Source organism: Patagioenas fasciata, chromosome 5 (assembly GCF_037038585.1).
Source record: "Patagioenas fasciata isolate bPatFas1 chromosome 5, bPatFas1.hap1, whole genome shotgun sequence".
NCBI lineage: Eukaryota > Metazoa > Chordata > Aves > Columbiformes > Columbidae > Patagioenas > Patagioenas fasciata.
Window position 1 is genome coordinate 46,569,695 of NC_092524.1, and position 20,699 is coordinate 46,590,393.

Genomic DNA, 20,699 nt, shown 5'->3' on the forward strand with positions numbered 1-20,699 from the left:
CACAGAATGATAAAGCACCTTTGAGAAGAAGTGTTGAGAACATGCTTTTATCTGTGATTACCTCCACATGGAGAATAGACTGGGGCAAAAAGAGGGCTAAAAGAGCAATAAAAGGTTAAAAGCAGGAAATCACTGCTGTCCCTTAGTTTAGGTGATAGTGTGCTCTACTTAAAACCTCTCTTTTGTTTTATGGTAACGTCCTTGTCTTGTTCCCATCAGGACAAGTACCTGCACCACTCTTCTGGGGTCTCTGCTGTGAGGGAATTATTAATTTAAAAAATCCTCTTGCCCTAACTCATGATCATAACTCATAAGATAAACATAGGCACTGGTGGCTAATCCCATCCCATCCCATCCCATCCCTGTACAAGCTGCTGTGAAATCCACCGGAGTCCTGATTTAGTACTAGTTTTCTTTGTAGTATATATCACCTGCTCTTCCAGAACTGAATGAACAAAGACAAATCTCACAAAAAATCAACAGTATGAATTTTGAGACGAGCACTAGAGCACTGTGGGGAGCATAGAAATTCATTGAAGTCTCTAGGAGCTACCTCAGTTCTCAAGGGCTAAGAATTTTATACAGTGTATGAAAAGTTGCATCTGCAAAATATCAACAAGCATCAGAAGAATGACCAGGAGTCACAAAGGATCAGACATCAGTATGGTTAATGAGATTAAATTAAGACTTATTTGGGTCTTCCAGACAGATTAAGCATTGCAACATACAACTGCCAGAAGTGGCACCTTTATTACATTGGCATCTTCAGAACAGACTTAATTTTCCCCCTGGGAAGTTTCTTGGGCTTCTTAAATTTCAGCGTATGTCACGGAGGCTGATAGTCTGTTCTGAACAGCTCTTTGACTGTTTGCGTACCTGCTGTCTTTCTTATTGCACCTTGGTCTTCTATTCAGAGTATAATAACTGTCCTTGCTAACCAGGCATAAAAATGCTTGCCACGTGTTTGCAGCATGTGACTTTTAATGCTCCAAGACCTTGGGTAATAAATACAGAATAGAATTGAGACAGAATGTGGTACAAAGACATGGCAAGTCCTAATACACTTATTTACGTGTGCCTAACCTATGGTTAACAGTTGGATTTGGATTGTTTGCAAACCAGAGTTCAGTTTTGGATTAAATCTACGTTTTAGAAGAAAGATCCCACTAATCTGACTATGTTTCCTTCCCAGGCAGTTTCTGGTACAACCAAATACACTGGGTTGTAGATCTAATTTGCATATGGAAAATCTCTAAATGGATCAGTGCATTGCATGCTTGTGATCCTATTTCTACAGGGAGATGAAACAAGCTATTTTGGGAGAGGAGTTTTCCTTGTGGGCTCAGCGATTGCAGTGAAGAAAAATGGCATATAAACAAACTCCAGAACCAGAATAAAATTACTTTTTTGAATAAGGACAGAGATACAAATAACTGCCCAGTGTAGAAGGCAGGGAGTAGCATGCTGTGGCTGTGCAATAAGTAGAGCTGTATCAGCCTCCCCTTTGCATAGAACTGCACTTGAGCTTGTGTCCTTAACTGTAACAGTAAAGCTCAGATTCTAAACACATAAAAATCAGGACATTGGTGTATGGATCCCCAAGGATGGGTCATGGTTACTTTGTACTGCATAATGTGTTAGCTTGTACACCTTAATATGAACAGGCGCGGTTGCGTAATGATTGTTGCTGTCAACCAATACATTTGGATCGCCTTCCTTTAACCTATTAGAAAGCTGAGCTGTACCATTCCATTAACATTGTTTGTCCCCCATGCAACCTTTTCATTAGAAGAATGAAGGGCAAAACTGTATGCCCTTAAAAAAGGTATTCTTGTGTATTTGAAATGTGCTCAGTTGTGATGGTTTATACAGCACTAACACCCGAAGGCTCAGAATTTGGAGTCCGTTGGAGAAAGTGTTAAAAAAGCATAGGGCCTGGTGAGAGCTGAGTTTGGCATGTGGAGAATGGAAGGAAGGTTGTACAGTGAAATGAGACTTTGGGGCTTGATACACCTTGTTATTTCAGAAGTAAAAGTAGAATTCTCTTACTGGTCTTGGCCTGTGCATGAAGTAGCATCTGATTCCTCATCTCCATGGGAGTTTGGGAGAGAAGGACAGCTGTTTCTCAGGTTGTGTGGAAAGACTGAAGTAACATGGTAGATTTTAAGTGGGTGGGCCAGACAGAGACATGGACATGCATGGAACTATCTGCAATTTCAGCCATGCCTTACAGTTGCACACGGCAACCCAGATGGTGCAAGTCATCCATGCTGCGCAATATAAACCACTGAAGTACTATCAGTGAAGTATCTTGGCTCAGGTTGTGCTCAAAATTCATTTTCCTTAATCTATATTTCTTTTTCATAGAGGCTAGTCCAAGACAAGAGAACCACTTTAAAGAGGAACCAGTGTTGAGTTATAGGAAAGCACAGACATGTTTGACTAAAACCACAATTTGCTCTTACAAAACTCCAGGCTGGTAAGGCTGTTTTGAAAAAGTGCAGTGTCTCTCCAGAAATATCTCTGGAGTTTCTAGTTGGCGGATATTGGGCTTTCCTGCAGCACCCACTGTGAGCTTAGTGCCAGTCCTCCTGCACGCGCACTGGTACATGCCAGTACATAGGCAGAGCAAATGGACAACGCACCTGTGCTTAGGTGGATGTGTGCCCAGCTGAACCTTGTCATGGGGGGGCAGCTTCTCAGCATGGTAGGAAATCTGCTTTAGCAGGGTTTAATCCATCACAACTTGAGGAATAATAAACCTTCACAAGCAACACAAAAGTGTTTAATTCCTAAAGGACAGGCCTAGTTGAGTCACTTTTGGCCAGGGGTAATTGGGGGCTTAATGCTGTGTATGTAGCAATCTGAGCAATCTGAGAGAGATGAGTTTAAGGGTAATTGCTCAATTTTCTGTCCGTGTCAACAGGGAAAATGGGCAGCAGCAACTGAGCTCTGTGTGGCAGGGAAATGGCATGAGATGGGAGATGTGAGACTATCAGTGGAATTTCAAAAGCGCCATCCGCAGAGCACTCCTTCCTTTTCTGTAGCAGACAAGAGCTTCTCCTAAGTGCAGACTATTCTTAGTCATGAGGTGGGAGGGAAGACAGAACAACCAAGTTCACATTCAAGGCCTTTCCCCTCTCTTTGCCCCTTTCTCCAGGAGGGCAATAGAGTCTCTGCTTCAACTTTGCTTAGGTATTTCATTTGGCTTTCCTCTGCTTGTGTGTCTCTTTCTGGTGTGCAGCTACAAAGGGCTCTTTTCTGTTGGGGTGAGAAATGTAGTCATTCCTCCCCCTCCATCAGCCAACTGCTTTGTCCTTTTAGCTAGAAGTTTCTTTTTTGTTCCTTTCTTGTCCACCAGTTTCACACTGCTGAGTTGCACTCCCCCAGATGCCTGTCTCCTCACTACATTGCCCTTGGATTTTTCTCCTCAGCACTCTATGGGGGCTTGTTAGCTAAGGTTGTCATCTCTCTCCCAGCTATCCTTCCCCCATAGACGATTGCCTCATCTTCAGAAGTCCCTTCTTCCTTGTCCCTGTTAGCCTTTAGATGCATATCTCCTAGAACAGGGCTTTTCTTGGAGGATGGGATGTGATGTGTGATTCTCTGTCTGCAGGAACAACGGCTTGTTATTTTAAAGCAGATAGTGTGTGTGAATAAGACAGCTGATTGAAATGAAAGCCTGACTATGCTACACAGACAACCCAAACCTGACCTGCAGGTGAGGAAACCTGCCAGGAGACAGTCACTAGATCTGTGCCCTCAAGGCAAAACCCCTTCCTGCCTGCTGAGAAGCCTCAAGGAAGCAGAGCTGATGATGAGACCTTTCTGTACAGTGTCAAACCTCTAGAATGACTTCTTTCCCTTCTAGTGCATGCCAGCAGCTCCTTTGCATTTGAAGAGGATTGGAGCCCAGGCTTTGTGCATGACAGAGGAGGAAATGGGCATATGCCATGATCTCCACATCCTTTTGGGGAGTGATGTCTGTCTTGTCAGGTGGGAGACAGCCCTCACAGGATATCTAGTGCTTGGAATTCACAGCCCTAAATTGTCAAACACCTCCTGAGCTGCATGCAAGTACACACCAATGGTGAAATTGCTCCAAACAGAGCTGAGAATAGAGTGCAGTGCAGGCTATTGTTGGCTCTATGATTCCTGATAAAGTTTGGCAGTTGCTTCTGTGGTGGATTGCTGTTTTTACAGAACACACCAAGTACTGGTCCATCCCAGGGCCCGTGAGCTGCAAGAACAGCTGCATCGGCTGAGCGTGAGGGTAAGAGGGGGGGGGATTTGCAGGAATAGTCAGAGAGGTGGCCAGGGGTACTTCACAGGCTCAGGAAGTAGTGATGGTGTTAGGGAATAGAAAAAATTCTTAACAAGTGGAGTGGTTTTGGGAGAAGTAAATGGACAAAACATTCGGAGCATCAGTGAAATGGAAACAGAGTGGAAAACATGGTGTTTTGGAAGTGATGTGAATGGGCTGAAGAGAGGGGCCAGGGGCAGAGAGTGATGGTGACCACTGAGTTTCTGGGGGTTCTGTACTGTGACTTTGCACACTGCATCCTCCCCTAGGCTGCTCCCCCAACATGCTACCCTGAGTCTGTGTGCAAGGTCACTGAAGGGCAGACTCAGCCCAACCTGATGCTTTACACTGAGCTCTTGGTCCAGGCCAGTTTGAACTTCTCCAGTGACCATTGGCATTGTGATCTGGAGCCTCTGGTGTTCAAGGAAAGCTCCCTCCTGACAGCCACAGTGGGCAGGGTGGAGCAGAGAATATGTCCCAAGGAGTATGTCTGAAGTCCTATTTGAAGCAGCAGTCCACTGGCCAAGTGGCAATGGGCAACTGAATTGCAAGGGGGCACACACACAGTTGTTGGGGGCTGAAAGTGTTGATCTGGGTAAGCATCTTCCAACACTAAATTCTGCAATATGGTAGACACACAGTTGTATTTGGTCTGTGATTGCTGAGTCCATAAGTGTAGTTGACGGACTAGGTTTACCTAAAATAGCCTTTAAGAAAAAGCTCTTGAAAGATGATTACAGAATTGAGACACCATCATTTAAAACTGCCTGAGGCAAACTCCTTTGAAAATTGCAGCAGTGGAGGGACAGAGAGAGAACTGCGTAGCCCTTGATTGTAGTGTTGTTCCCTCAGGACCCGTCCCTCCTCCCCCTCAGTTTCTCATCTGATATGAGAGAGAGCAGCAGTAAGATTCCTCATCTGTCTTATGAAAATCCGATTCTGAGTAGCTCTGATCAAACCCGGCTGGCTGTCAGCAGCGGTGGCCTTGTGTGGAGGGAGGGAGGCTTCTGAGGAGTTGCTGGATGTGGAAGTGTCATGGGTGCTGCCGATCAAAGAGGCATTTTTTAATAAATATATATTAGAAAAAACAAAAAACCTAAGGATTTAGCATAAAAGAAATGTAGTTTGTCTTGTTTTTTCCAGTGTAACATGAAGAGGATGAAATAGAATCAGATACGTCTGCTCCCGAACATACTTCCACAGGAGCATCCTGAGAAGCTGCTTTCCTTGCCACAGCAATGCTCTAATGCAAAATCACTCATCTCTGGCATTGTTGAGGAGGGTTTTGTGTTTCTGAGTTCACTAGACCCTCCCTGGGCACCTCATGCCTTCTCATCTGCTGCCCCACTGCCATCTGAGTATGTCTCAGCAGGGGAATACTGCAAAGAAGCAGGGAACAGCCTTTGAAAAGAGGAAAACAGATGTTACTGAAAAGGAGGGCAGGCAGAGTGCTCTGTGAGGGAGCTGTTGGTAGGGATAGGAGGTGTGTTTCCACTCTAAATGCTGGTAACCTCAGGGGTGTGGTGGACTCCACATCCTGAGCCTGGCCTCCACTCTCTCCTGTCTTGCTGCTAGTGAACAAACCTATGCATTAAGAGATTCCTCATATTTAAATCCATCGGTGTCTGCCCTTACCTCTTGCACAGTACAAGCCATGGATTGCTGCCTGTTGAAGCCCTGCACTGAGCCCAACGACTCACCTGACAGGGCTGTACTCTGCCCTGTCTCTCTTCACACTGCCCAGGGGTTGAAACTGGGCAGAGGCTTTGTGTCAGTAGCAGCCTTGGGAAGTCGCAGATACACCTGATGCCTGTCCCCAGCAAGCTCTCAGCTGAGGAAGAAGCCATGCCACACCAAGCAACCTGTGAAAGCACACCACTATCAAAGCAAGTGGAGTGTCTCATGGACCACCCCACCTCCCAGCCAGTCACCCACTTAGCTGACAACATCACCAGAGCTTGTTGGCTGAAGAAAAAATTATTTTGTCTCATGCAAGGCAAATGTCTCATAGATGAGGTTATTAGGGGCATGGTTTAGTGCCAGTATTAGGTTAATGGTTGGACTTGATGAGGGTCTCTTCCAACCAATATGATTCTATGATCTTTTAAGGCAAGGCTGGAGGGTCAGTCCTGAATTTGCTGCATGACCTCCCGTAGATCCAATGAATTGTCGGGTACCCACTCACTTCCTATCAGCTTGGCCAAGCTGTGCTGTTACCACTCTTCTCAAAAGAGTGCTTTGGGACATGGCACACTCAGGTTATCTTCTGTTTGTCTCAGCTTTTAAGGCAGTGCCCTAGTAGCTGTGATACTACCTGATTTTCACTCTACTATTTTCATCTCCTTGCTGGCTGATCAGGCAGATAACGCTGTTCTGTATTGGCCTACTAGTAGGGCAATTTCAGCCAGCGAAAGGCATCCCTATGAAATTAGTATCCAAGCATCCAAAGAAGCATTCTTTATCCTCTCCATTTGCCTGCTGCTCTCCTGAGAAAGCTTCCAAGAGGCTTCAAGCTTGTTTGTGTGTTCAGCAGAAGCTGTCTGTGTCCCTTGTTCCTTATGTTTTTTTGAAGATTTTTTTTGCCTGTTGCTTTCCACTTTTTTCTTCTCTTTCTTTTTTTTTTTTTTTTTTTTTATTCTCCGTTTTTCCACTTGGAGAGAAAAATTATTTATTGCATTGAGATGCGCTAATTAAAGCCATTTTCTGGTATTTGGTTACTGAAGTGTTTGATGTCTCTCTGACAAGACCATGAAATGCACGGAGTGTCCACAGGGACAGAATTTGCTGAACACGGTGCTTTGTAAATGAGGGGACACAGTGTCGCAGCAGCTCATGAATATGAAACGCCCATGATGCTACCTCAGTGGACTTGGGAACACAGATGAATCCTGTCATGTGCTAAATGAGACCAATTTCTTTCACTTAACTTCATCTTCAATCAGACCTTCTTCCATTTGCCTGTTTAAAATTCCCCAAACGTGATGCAGAAGGTAACAGCATTCAGTAAAACAAAGTTCTGCAGCAGCAGAGATATTGTAATTATTTCACTTTTACATTTTATAAGGAAGCAACTTAAACTAAAGTTAGTTTCATTCTTATGCCTGCTTGGTGGCAGGGGACTGCCAGCTCCAGAAGCCACTACCCTCTTCTTTGTGTTCTCTGATGTGGTGGTGTGTGGACAGGGAGAGCAGCACAGTCCCCACTGCAAGTGTCCCATCTGAACTGGCCTTTGAAACACTCACCCAGTTGAAGGAAGCGAATCAGACTACATGAGATGGAGTCATTTTTTTGGGTGCCAGGCTCTTGACTTGGGAGACCTTTAAAGCAGCTCAGGGAGAAAGTGGCAAACACACTGCTGACTAACTGCAGGCCTGACCTCTGATGTGGTTTCTAGATCCAGCCCTGCTACGGATTTATTGTCTGACCTTCTGTTTGTCCCCACTTATGTGCTGTCTTGCCTCTAACAGAGAACTTAGTTCTTTGGGGCTAGGACCAAATCTTGCTGTAAGCTTGCAGGCTTTTAAGGGACCCAGCCTGCAGGTGTTGCTACTAAACCAAAGATCAGCCCTGCCTGGGGTGGGAAGTGCTGCTCACCAGCTTGCAGGGCCAGCTGGGTACTGAGGTGGTACGGAGCTTGCTACTTTTTGCATTCCTCAGCTGTCAGTAAGGTGTTTGCTAAGAGCTGAAAAAAGGTGATGGTTAATGCATATGCTCTAATATGAACACATAATTTCCTCCTTTGTTTATGACTTTAAAATCTGCAGTTCCTTGCTTATTATTTGGCTATCTGCATGTAACATGGGTCACCCGTAGCCTTTCCCCTCCAACTTTTCCTCCTGCCCTCTGCATCCCTTATGCTATTGGTGCCTTGCCATAACTTAGCCATGAAGCTCTTTTTGTGTAAGAGCTAGCTCAGTCCAGCTAGTGTAGTAAAAATACTATTCTTATATGCTGGGACTTGGATGTTCTGAGACAGTCTGATGCAGAATAACACCCCTGTTAGCCAGCATTTGGTACTCGTGTCTCCTACGCCACCATAACTTCTGCATGGACGCACTCATTTTTATTTCATTCTTTGTTCGCTCTTGTTCACCATCATCTGGGAGATGGAGGGAAGTTTGCACTGGTCATCTAGCATTTGGCGCTCAAGTTTTTCACATCTCTACCATGAGCAGTTTCTAAAGACAAAATCTTGTTTCTTTATGGGCTGAGAAATCCATGGGGAAAGACTTTGTGTTACTGTTCCCAGTCATTTTGAGCCATAAAGAGAAACCTCACTCATTCCTCTGTAAGGTCACTGTGTGCACTGAGTTTTTATGTTCCCCTCTCCATCTTCTGATCCATACACTCATTCTTCTACTTAGAAAACACTGCCTGATGTGTATCTACCTATTCTCCCCTTCAGCTGAAATGAAAGCAGGATACTCACTATCATTTTTACGAGCACTCACTCTGGCAATGTTATCTGCCATATGAAATGGAGATTCCAGAGGAGTTCTATCTGGGGGAGACTGGTAGAGGTGGCATAGGTAACAGTATCTTGCAGCACAGTGCTCGGAGGCCATCTAGCAGACCATGGTCGGTAACATGGCTTGTACTCAATTTGTCCCCCTTTTTAATATTTTTTGCTAGTAACTCAACTTTTATTGTAATGTTTCTTACTATTAGTATCATATCTATTTGTTCTTATTTTGAAGTCTGCTGGAAAAGAACAGCTGAAGCTGTAAGATTTTCTTGTTGCTTCTGAGATTTGCCTACAATTTTGATTAAAATGGGTTGATGTTCAAGACTATGGAAGCCGCACTCTCCTCCAAAACGCAGCTGAGTAATGCAGCCTTGCCCCAAATCTAGAGCTAAACTGCAGAGAATCACTTTTTTGTTTACAGGTTTTGTAGCTACCCCTTCTCAGCTGAAAACATCTTATTTTTGTAAGGCACAGGCCATTTGTTCACTTCATTGCAGTGACCTGGTATCTGTGAAGGTGTTTCTTTTTGCACAGAGGCAGCTCTTCAGCATGTCGGTATGTTGTGCAGTCGTTCCTAAAGTTTACCTACCTGCACACTGAATTCAGGCATGAGAACCTGGGCAGCAAAGTATGTGTCAAAATGCTGCACTAAAACCACAGGTTTATCAGTATGATGGAAAATGATCTGAAACCCTCACAACGAACAGGAGGGAGAAAAGTGGGTCACAGTACAAGTACACAGTGTAGGTTAGTAAAGTAATGTTGGAAAAAGCTCTGTGAATGCTGCAGTGCGAGACTCGGAGGACATGGTCGTGTCAACATTTCTGTAGGTGGTAGCATTATATCTTAGTAATCTCGCTGCAGGTAATGAGGATATTTAAAGAAAAACATACGCCTATACTCTTGCAGCCCATGTGCTTCTTCCCCCTGCAGCTGACATAGTGCCATGACTTGGCTGTGTTACCAGAGGTTACTGGAAATAAAAGATGTGAGTCCTAAGAAGAGCAACAAAAACAAGTAACGAACTGGAGACTGAGCAAGGGGAAAGGTTGGGTCCTTGGTGATAAAGTGAGAAGCGAGACGCTTTGCAAACTGTACAGAGAGAGACAGGAGAGGGATTCTAAAGACGTGGCACCATGGGAATTGGCAGAGAGAAGAGGAAATTATGAGTAACAAGTGAAATAAAGAAACAAATATTTCAGCGCTGATTTGCCACTGATAGCAGTTAGCCTGGGAAGCAGATATTTTCTTATAATTTGTTCTGTCAGTCTCTGACAGTCCTAAAGGGCATTGTTTCTGCCTAGAAATGGTCAAAATCATTTGCAGTTTTCAGTAAGAAGCAGTGTGTGCTGGCCTTTGTTGGAGGGGCTGGCAAGAGCACCCAGAACATTTCCAGCTCTTCTGTCTGAAATATTTTCAAAGCATCTATAAAATTGAAATATTTTCAAAGCATCTATAATATTGAGCCTTGAATTTCTTTTGGAAAGAGGTTATACATGATTGACTGGGTTTTGCTACTACGGAGTAGAGGTAGCACTTTGGGAATGTTTCCATGGAATTCAATGGCAATGAGATAAAACCAGCACTGGCAAATCCAGGACTCTTTGGGAACCTGCCACGTGGAAGAGGCATCACTGATCTGGGCCCTAAGTTTACACTTTTCTTTAGTGCAAAAAGAGATCAAGAAAAGCAAAAAGTAACTAGGAAGAGGAGACACCAGAAACAGCTGCCAAAATGAGCACCAAGTGAAGACATTCAGTTTGCTGCAAACACCTTCCACATTTCTGCTGCCAGAAGACCTGACCTTCTCCTGCTGCAGGGAATGCTGCTCAGTGGACAAGGGGAGCTCTGTTCCCAGGTAGCTCTTCATTTAGTTATATTTGCTGAGCAACATTTCACAGTGTCCTGCTGAAAAGGATAAATTAGCTCGCAAGAGATTGGGTTTCTCATTCCCGTGTTCATTTGCCTGGATCTAACAGGGGACCTCTGTACAGTGCTTCATTCTTCTGCTTGGACCAGACTGTTCCCTCTTTGGTATTTGTTGCTTACATACAGGGACTTTATCCCACATTACCACTGAGCAGATTTTACCAGCTGCCTGCACAGGTCAGTCTGTCTGTCCACAGAGATGCTTTTTCCATTTTGCTACAAGTTTTACCAAGAGCTAGGAGCTCCTGCAGGGAAGAGACAGCAAGATAGCAGCTTCTTCTGTGTATGGCCCCTGCAAGCAGAGCGAAGACAGATCTGGCCCAGATGCCCAGGGACACACTGGTCAGACACTTCTTGCATATGCCTCCTCTGTCTAAAGGCTGGCCTAGGGCCTGTTGCTGCAGTTTGCCTTTAAATGTCTTGGGAAGTTTACTGTAGAGGGAGAGCTGCTTGCTGGGTGTCCAGGGAGTGAGAAGGCACAGCTCTGCTGAGGCTGGCCAAGCTGTCACTGCCTCTTACTGTGGCCAGGCTCTCACGCAGCCCCTGTCCCACTCAGCCTTCCACCAGGCAGCCAATTAGCCAGAAATCCCACGGCATAGCCAGCTCCGAATGGCCACGGTGCCAAGGCCAGGCTGACCCGTGCCCTGCTGCAGCTGGGCGGTGAGCGGGGGATGTGGGGTGGGCGTTCAGCAGGAAAGGGCAGCTGAGAGCCTGTGACATGCTGACAGGCAGCCGAACAAGGGGCTTTTCAGAAAAATCCTGCTCAGAGCCCTGAGTGCCACAAGTGGGAATGTCTCTCTAGCTCCTGAATATTCATCTCAACCTGGGCTGCAAAATGGGGCAAAGCCAGGCCTGGCCACCCGCTGCCATCCAGCAGCAGCATGGCCACGCTGCTGACAGAGCCAGGAGCAGCCTGCTTGCTCCAGCGTCTGCACAGTGCAAGTGAAACCTCTTCCCAGAGCCGAACCACCAGCTTCTCCACTGTCTGAGGGCTCAGGGCCTCTGGAGCACCTTTGTAGCCATGAATCTTTAAAGCAGCCTTGTGCTGGTGTTCTCTGTCCTTGCTTTGCACCTCCAGTTACCTCTTATTCTTGCTGGTTTTGCTCTCTCAATCTCCAGCTGTTGACAGGACTTTGTCAAATCAAAAAGCATGCAATGCTCTTCGAGCCTTGCTCCTTTCGCAGGATTCAGTGCGCACTCAGTTCTTCCTCCTCCATCCTTTTGTGTCTTGCTTCCTTTTTAGGTGGAATAGCCATAGTCCTTATGCTGGGAATACCCAGTCACCCAGAAATCACCCATTCCGAGGTCACACTGGAAATCACACAAAGATTTATGACATGACAACTAGGTGCATGTTGCCTAGTCTTTGTATGTGCTAGACCACCAGCATGCACTTCCTCAGCTATCAGGAAGGTCACAGGCCTCTGCAGAGTCTGAGACCCAGCCAGCGGCCCCTTCAGCATGTAGTTTTACATGGCTTCTCTCAGTTTCTGCCCCACATTTCATTTCTAACAGAGTCTAGGTGACTGGTGGCTGAGCTGAGCCAATGATAGCACATCTCATAAGAAGCAAATTCTTGCCAGTCTTGGGATAATGACAAATAGGCAGTGGGGTTTAGTGCAGCCGCTTCTTTCATCTTCAAGGTTGTGTTCAAATGCACAGTTCATGACTGTGGAGTCTTACCCAGCCCAAATCTGCCGCTCTTGCAAGATTTCTTTTGACCCCAAGCTTCAAAGCTTTATTGCCTTGTTTTAATGTGAAACAATGTATTTTAAGTCATCGCTAAATAACTCTCTTGTGTTTTCCTCTGATAAGGAACAAGCTGTTTTGTATCTGTGAAGCAGGGGAACCTTTGTCTCTAGTGAGAGGAGAGCGTAACACTCCCCACTTAACTGCTGCTGCTTTCTCTTGTTGCAGACATTCCTGTGATCCCTGACTTGGAGGAGGTCCAGGAGGAAGATCTGGCCATGCAAGTGGCAGCTCCCCCCAGGTAAGAGCACTGCCAGGTGTTCTTGAGGCTCTCATCAGCAGTGCGAAATGGCTGGTGAAATTAAACTCTATCTTCTCTCATGCTCTCTGGACATCAGTGGCAGTGCCATTCAGCAGGATTCAATGCCATGTATTGTGGCAGTGGGGCTCCAAGCAGAACAGTGCAAACTCCTTGTTTCCTGTTACACAAATAAAGCAATTACTGCATATGCTCTCGCTAAATACAAAAACTACATTAGAGTAGCATGTTTGATGTTGCAAAATCAAAATCACAAAATCTAGGAACTGCTTGATTTAAGGTTGCCTGTATAACTTCAGATGCCTCCAGTACACATGTTACTGCACACACTTTGATTTTGCACGGTCATAGGCTGCTTTGCCCTCCACAGGATATCCTTCTTACTCAAGTGCATAGTTAATTTGCAAAGTACAATTGTCACGGAGGCACCCCGAGGCTAATTTAAGGGACAACAGGGTCCAAAACAACTTTTATTAAACCGGTGAGAAACAGGGTTTTAGCACTCCAAAAGTGACTTAAATATAGGTTCGGGTATCAGTTGAGGAAAATTATTAAGGGGCAGCAACTAGTACAACAGGCGGTCCACAGAGTGCATGCACGTGGCTTCACCCAAAACAATGCCGGAACCACCCCCGAGTCCCAGAGGAGTACACACTTGCCTGAACACGGTGCGGGATTATTCTTAAAGAGATACAGGTAAAGCGTACGCTCGCGATTCCGCGAGGGTAGATTTATAATACACTCGCAATTCTGTGAGGGTTAATTTACTTACATGTGTGAATCTGCACGGAATACTACACGTGCTTATGTGGAAGCACGGGAGGAAAATACACTCGCAATTGTGCGAGGAAATAAAGTTACACTCGCGATTGTGCAAGGAAATAATTTAAAGTACACGTGCAAATGTGCACGGAGTAAAGTTACACTCTCGATTGTGCGAGGAAATAATTTAAAGTACGTGTGCAAATGTGCACGGAATATAAATACACTCGCGATTGTGCAAGGAAATAATTGTATACGTGCTTGTATTAAGCATGGGAAGTTACACGTGCATATGTGCACGGAAAGGATAAATATACTCGCAATCCTGCGAGGGGTTTTACTCACACCCGTGGCGGCAAGGCAAGCGGGGTCTCCATCCCGGGGAGGGGGGCTCTCGGCGGCAGCACCTTCAGCTCGCAGCTCCGAGAGACCAGCGACAACGGGCTCAGTCTCGACGAGAGAGTCCCGTTTTTATACTGGCTGATCAGACCTGACTGTAGGCATTCTAGAAGCTTCTCTGCACCCCCACACCGTGTGTGGGGTGCCCCTGAAGCCTCCAAACATCCCCCACACTGGTCACAGGTGCCCAGCAGCTCACTGGCGCCTCGGCAATCCCTTCGCCTAATGGCCCTGGCCAGGGTACTCTGGGTCAAACAAAAGAAGCTGGTAGCTTCAAGTAGCAGAGAGAGGGAGATGTGCCTACTCCCTCCATACTGAAGGAGGGAGTGGGGAGAGAGGGGGGTTTGCATTCTGCCACAACAATCCTGTTGTTTGAAGGTGTTATCAGAATAGTCTTGGGGTTAGCTCAAGGGAGAGCAGCAAGTTTTAAAAAATGAAAGTTTGGGAGGTTTTATGTTAAATGTATCAGTAAAAGTGTTCTCTCCTCTCCTGGGCCTATTGCCAAGATCACAGACTGGGATTTCCATTGACCCTTATTTGGATGGGTGGGATGTCTTACTCCTGACCACAGATTCCTTCTCACAAGTATGGAGTATATATTGTAATTAAATATGTGTTAACAAAAATAAATGACACTTTATATAGTAGAAAATTTTAAATTACGTTGTCTCTCACCAGAGTTCATGCCTTTGTTTTCTCTTTTTTTTTTTTTTTTTTTTTAATAATCCCATCTGTTCCTCCTGTATCCATAGTCTCCCTGCAGTAGAAAAGACCAGTAATTTTCATGGACAGACACAAACAAATTAAATTAATATGGGCCTTTTCTATAGTATTGCGTCACCTGCAAAGGGAAACATGGCACAACAGTGTATTACCCTGTGTTTCTCTTTGGAGTCTATATTTTAAGAAATTTTATTTGATAGCTGTGATATGGGAGTCACAAGGTCCCTACTATTCTGTAGCTTGTATGGTAGGGCTCTCAGAGCCTGCTGGGGCTGTTCCAGTGTTCACTATATTCTTATTTTCTCTCTGGCCCTTGCAGCTACTCTGTGGATCTTGTGTCTGCTGCAGTGGCTTCTCTGAGGGCGTCTATGGTCACTCCACATCCTATTTTTATGCACGTGCACAACCTTGCATGCAGATTTGTCAATGACTGTTCTTTTGCTGAATGAGATTTGCTTGTGTCTGGGGACACCCATCTTGAGAATTCAAATGGGTGATGTGGACACTTGAGATGGGTGTCACCAGATCCCTTTTCATGCCACTCTTCTCCTCAGATGTGCTTCCACACTTACCCAGGCTTGTTCTTTGACCCCTTCTGGTTGCAGTGTGCAGGTGAACCGGGTGCTTGCCTACCGTGACCTGGATGAAGATCTTATGAAGTATGCTGCCTTTCAGACTCTGGTAAGTGGATGTTGCAATGGGGCGACTGCTGTCACTCCTCCTCCTTCCAGACTCCCATCATCCTCCACAGTGACACTCAGCTGCATAAAATACACAGCCCTATCATGCAAACAACTTCCACTCTGCTTTCAAGTCTGTTCTTCTCTACAGTGTGGCTTTCATACTTGTTTGTGTCTGTAAATAGTGTGGGTAAAGGTATCTGCTGTGCAGATGAGGCTCCTGCTGTTGTCCTGGACAAAGTATAAGTCCCTTATGAGGCAAATGTGCCTATCTCTAGCAAGACCTACCTGGTGAAATGATGTCCAGTTTGTCACTCTATGTAAGACTGTGACTGTATGTGTTCATAGGATGGAGAAATTGACCTGAAGCTTCTCACCAAAGTTTTGGCTCCTGAGCATGAACTACAAGAGGTCAGTCTTTCTTTTGTTGGAACACCAACAAGGCAAAAGCTTCTTATGTGTTTCAGACTATAGGAATGTAAACTTTTGTCGGTGGGGCAGAGGAGAGAGATTAGGAGGAGCCTGTGAAGAAGAGGTTGTTGAAGAGGATGGAGGTCTGATTTCCCCAGCAGATTATTTTGGAGATACATAGGGCTTTCTCTGTGTGAGATTATGGCATCACTATGATTGGCCTCCTTCTGTAGCAAAGAGCTGGAAAGGAAAATGCCTAGCAATGTCACAGATCCCTGCAGAAACAGTGTGCTGTGTTTTGTCTTTTGGTAGCAACCATGGGCTCCAGGAAGTTTTGCAGGGCTATATAGACAGACAAAGGCAAAAAAGCATTTGGAGTTTGGGCAGAGGGGTGTGTTAAAGCATGACAGAACAACCTCAGTATGACTGGTGGGGCAGGAGCTCAAGACTTGCAACCAAGGATTTCTGCAGCTCAGAAATGAAAATGCTTCAGCGGAGGTGCAGAAGGGTGGGAGATTTTTATGGGTATTCTTTACACCCTGTCCAGGAGTAGATTAGGTTTATAAATATAAAAAAACCTGTCATTTACAGAATTTTTGAATATGAATAATTCAGTCAAAATCTTTCAATTGCAGCAGAGATTTGCATTTCATTCTGGCTAGAATTCCTGTTCTAGCCAACTGAATCTATGACTTCCCTGGCAGGGGCAGTTACCATTCTGTTTCTCTCTTTGCTGTTCATCTTGAATATTTGGCATAATTCAGAAACCTTTTGGTGTCACCAGTAACATTTCAGCATGCTTGTCTTTTTCCTCTGGGTAGGATGACGTCAGCTGGAATTGGGACCATCTCTTCACAGAGGTGTCGTCGGAACTAGTGACTGAGTGGGACCTGGGACTGTCTGAGAGAGAGGACCACCTCAGTGTGCCCTAGAGCATTGGTACACCAGACATCTCATACACGCATCTCCTGTAAACAGTTTAGCACTTTACTTTTCTGTTCACTCGTTTATAGTGTAGAATTTATTTTGGACATGAAAATAAATAGGACCTTGCTTAGTAGGAAAACCGCTTGGGAGAAGTTTCACGTATTTTGTAATAAAAATATTTGTTCTCAAAAGAGATTGAGAATTCTATACACAAAATATTTGCTTTTGGACAGTTGCTTCTACCTCACTAGCACCTTTAGATAACTGCAACAGCTGATTTTTTCCTCTTCCCAAACACAGCATCTCTGGGTGGACCATCTTACAGTGGAGTGTGGTTTTCATTGATGACTATCAGAGAAGCTTAGACTGATAGAATTTGTTTGCCTAGGACATCGATATTACCATCCTCCTCACAAGAGATGCCACAAGTTCTCAGGATTCCCATTTTACATTTCATTCAGCAGCCTCCAGCCATCCCCTGTCAGTTTAACCTCTCTCCTGGAACATTACCTCTGTATTGACTAGGAGTAAGCAGCATCACCTATTAAACAGCCAACATCGCTTCTTACAGCACCTCTTTTTCCCCTTGAGGTGTCCCAGTTAAGTTCTGACCAGGTCTAACCCTGCTTAGCTTTGCAATCAGATGAGATAGAACAGAACAGAGATAGCTTCAGGCAATAGGTAGCTTGCAATGAAAATACTGTTTATTCCATGCATGGGAAGGAGTGTAGCCTGCTGCTCTGAAATAAGGTTACTCCCTGGTGGGTGTCTCTTTGGAAGCAAGTAACCCACTCTTATTGTTATCTAAAGAAAAATCCATTTAGCTGTTAATGCTCTGTCTTCATGGAACCATGGTTGATATTTGCAGGAAACAGTAACATTACTTCTAAGCCAACGTCCTTCAAAGCCTTGTCCCACTGGAGAATCTTGCTGTATACTTCTGGTGGGCAGCGCAGGTGCTGGGTGGAAGGCTTGCTGTGCTGCTTTTCTTGGCTTGTTTGGTTGGTCTAATAGAGCACTGTGTTCCCAGTCATGTACTGACTGCAGGACATGTCATATAACTCACTGTGAATTCAGTATTCAGCAAAATTTCAGATCAGAGTTGATAGGCTAAACAATTCTACCAACAACAGAAAAGCAATTGAGTCCCCGTCTGAGGCCACCAAAATCAGGGGAGGCTCATCTGTCTCGAGATACAAAGCTTTTTACAACCAAGAAATCTCTGCTGTAACGAGAAAACTAGGTGAGACAGAAGGCTGGAAGACCAGTGTACGGAGGATAATCCCAAAGTCTCTCTCTGAGCAGAGAAACCTGTTTTGGTATGAACAGAAACTTCCCAGCTGAGCTAGCATCTATTTTTCTGTGACATCTATGCTTTTTGGCCGAAGAGACCCAACAAACCAGTCTGAGAGGAAGAGATTAGTAAAGGGAGGATGGATTTGCTCAGTTTATCCCTCAGAGATCACAGGGAAAGCAGAGGCACGCTTCTGTCGATTTCAAACTGTAGGACCATAGAATCATTTTGATTGGAAGAGACCCTTAAGATCATTGAGTCCAACCATAACTTAACTCTAGCACTAAACCATGCCCTTAAGAACCTCACATATATGTCTTTTAAACACCTTCAGGGATGGTGACTCAACTACTTCCCTGTGGTTGAACCACAGGTTGAACCATTGATTGTGGGTTCTCTCCCTTCTGCTTGATCTGAGGTTTTAATCCACCCTGCTCCTGTGAGCTGCTTGCCTAATATCACCTTATTCAGTGGTATCTGCTTCCAGTGAGACTCTACTCTCTTTAAAGCATGAAGTGAACATAATTTCCTGTGCCCTGAGAATGAGAGGACAAATTTTGGTGGTTGCAGGAGCTGCCCGAAACAGACTATCAGTACCCTCACTGAAATTGGGGTCTCTGCACCATGTCCCTACCAATGAAGTAACTGTCTTCCCACTATGATGCTGCGCTTGCCTCTGTATTTTTTTTTTTTTTTGAGGAGAGCAGGAAAACAACAGAAGCAGAGAGAGAAAGGGAGGCTGCAAGGTGAGCTCACCTTTCTCCCTTCAGTCAGTGTCGCAAAGCATAGGAGGCCTTGCGCCTTTGGATCAGCCTGTAAAACCATGCCATCACCCAGTGCAAATTAACCAGTTTTCAATGGCCACAAAAGCTGAAAATGCCAAGGCCTGAACCACAAGGGTGGGTGAACTATGAATCCAATGTTTCTGTTTGTCCAGCTTCTGAGGTATGGTGTGTGATACGTGGCATATCATGTGTTGTCTTTAGGGGCTTGGGGAGGTGGTATTGCTGGCCACATGGAGCATTAAGAGTGGTTAACTAAGCAGTAGTAGTTAGGACTATAGCTACCGAGTCCTCTATGCAGGAGTCATGCCAAACCTGTGCGCTGCACCAACAATCCTGGGCTGTCTCCAGGAAGGCTCACAGAGTCATTTCTGTCTCCAAGAGCTGCTCTGATCATCCTGGGTGGGCAGAGCACTCCCATCTGGCTACTCTTCCAACAGGAAGGAATGAGAAGTGGAGCTGGGCTGTGCAAGTGGCGCTCAGCCCCTCAGAGGCCACAGGGGCCCTTCAGGAGTCAAGAGGAAGATGAAAGCACCCCTTGAAACAAGAGCAGGTGGGACATAGGACCCCCGGAGATCCTCCTGAGGATGGTGAGAGGTAGGAATGGGCGAGGGCTTGGGGAGGGCCATTTAAGGCAGAGTGTGGGGAGGAGGGGACCAGGAGCAAGAGTGGGGTTTGTGGGAGAGGCAAGGAAAGGGCAAGAGGAGCAAAGAGGTTGAAATATTTGCAAACAGAGTATACATAAAAATTGGAGGGGAATGAGGCCAAAGCAGGTGCTGGTAGTGAGCCAAGAGAGAACAGAGCACAAGAAAAGCATAGTGGGAGTTGAAGGAAGCCTTTGCTGGTGAGCCGTGGTCACGTTATGCTGGAGGAGCTGCTCTAAAATGGCATAAAATCTCCCAGAAGAGTGTCCTTGGAGTTGGGTACTGTTGGCTGTCCCCCATCTGACTTAGGGCCCTGGCCTGGGATGCTCTGGGGTGGGAGTGAAGTTTGTGTAGGCCCATTCTGGGACCTTGGGAGCCCAGTAAATACCCAGGCAGAGTTTGAGAGTGGGGCTTGAAAAAAACCATAGTCTTATCTATTTTAAGGTGGGAAGAGGTGGCTTTGACAAGTGAACCTGGCCTGCTGTAATACAGGCCATGAGGTGTGGCTGAGCTTTGCCCGTCTTTAAGAAAGACAGATGATATATTTGAAAGTCTTCCCTGGTTATTTTTTGTAATAAATAATTGCCCTTATGGTTCAAAATCTGCTTTATTTCAATACTCAGTTTTTTAGTTTCATCTTCTGTTCCCTGAACCTGCTTATGCTTTCACCTTCCCATTTAAGCCATGCTGTCAGATATTTTCTCCTTGCTTTGGTATTTGTGTGCGCTGTGATCAAATTGTCTCTTTAATTTCCTTCAATAAATTTAATAGACTGAGACTTGTTTCCACGTCTTTTCAATTCCTTCCCCAGCTGGAGGAGGGAAGGTGAATGTCTGGCTCCTGGCCTTCCTCCAGCAAGCTGTTCCTAATGCACCTTCCTTCCACAGTTGTGTTTTGGTTGCAGTGCTGAGAAGGTGACTGAGACCTGTTGCTGCTTCTCTTTCAAGTCCTGGTGCTGTGAGAGGAGAACCTGCTTCTGTTACCCTTCTTGCTAAAAAGAAGCTATGAGGTGCTTTTTGCATGTCCAGGCCAGCTCTTGACCTGTGGTGACGCACCAGTCTGTATTGGCTGTGACAAAGCTGCCTCAGGAACCTGTATTTCTGAAAAGTCCCATGAAAAGAGCATGCAAAGGAAGAAATGGCAGGTTTACACTTTTTCTTGTAGTCTGCAAAGGTGTAGCTCTGATTGATCCTCAGGTGAGGTAAAAAGTGAGAGCAGTTTTCAGAACAGTGCACCCAGTTCCTAGGAACTCAAATCAACCCTCTGGGCTATGCCTAGCTGAGGACTAGAGCAGTAATCCCTTGTCAGTCTCCATGGACCTGTGTCACAAAGGGGTTAAGCAGGGTGCAGTGGTGCGCCCGGGGCCATACAG

The 20,699-nt window shown here is 45.5% G+C and overlaps 1 protein-coding gene across 1 annotated transcript in view; it reads left to right on the top strand.

Annotated features, from left to right (window-relative positions):
• Positions 1-16,823, top strand: part of IFT43 (intraflagellar transport 43) — a 46,215-nt gene extending 29,392 nt beyond the window's left edge. Inside the window, exons 6-9 of the mRNA XM_065840041.2 lie at positions 12,615-12,687; positions 15,195-15,270; positions 15,618-15,680; positions 16,502-16,823. Of these exons, the coding sequence (XP_065696113.1) occupies positions 12,615-12,687; positions 15,195-15,270; positions 15,618-15,680; positions 16,502-16,612 (323 nt within the window). The 3' untranslated portion in view covers positions 16,613-16,823. The remainder of the gene's footprint in view (positions 1-12,614; positions 12,688-15,194; positions 15,271-15,617; positions 15,681-16,501) is intronic.
• Positions 16,824-20,699: the final 3,876 nt, after the last annotated feature.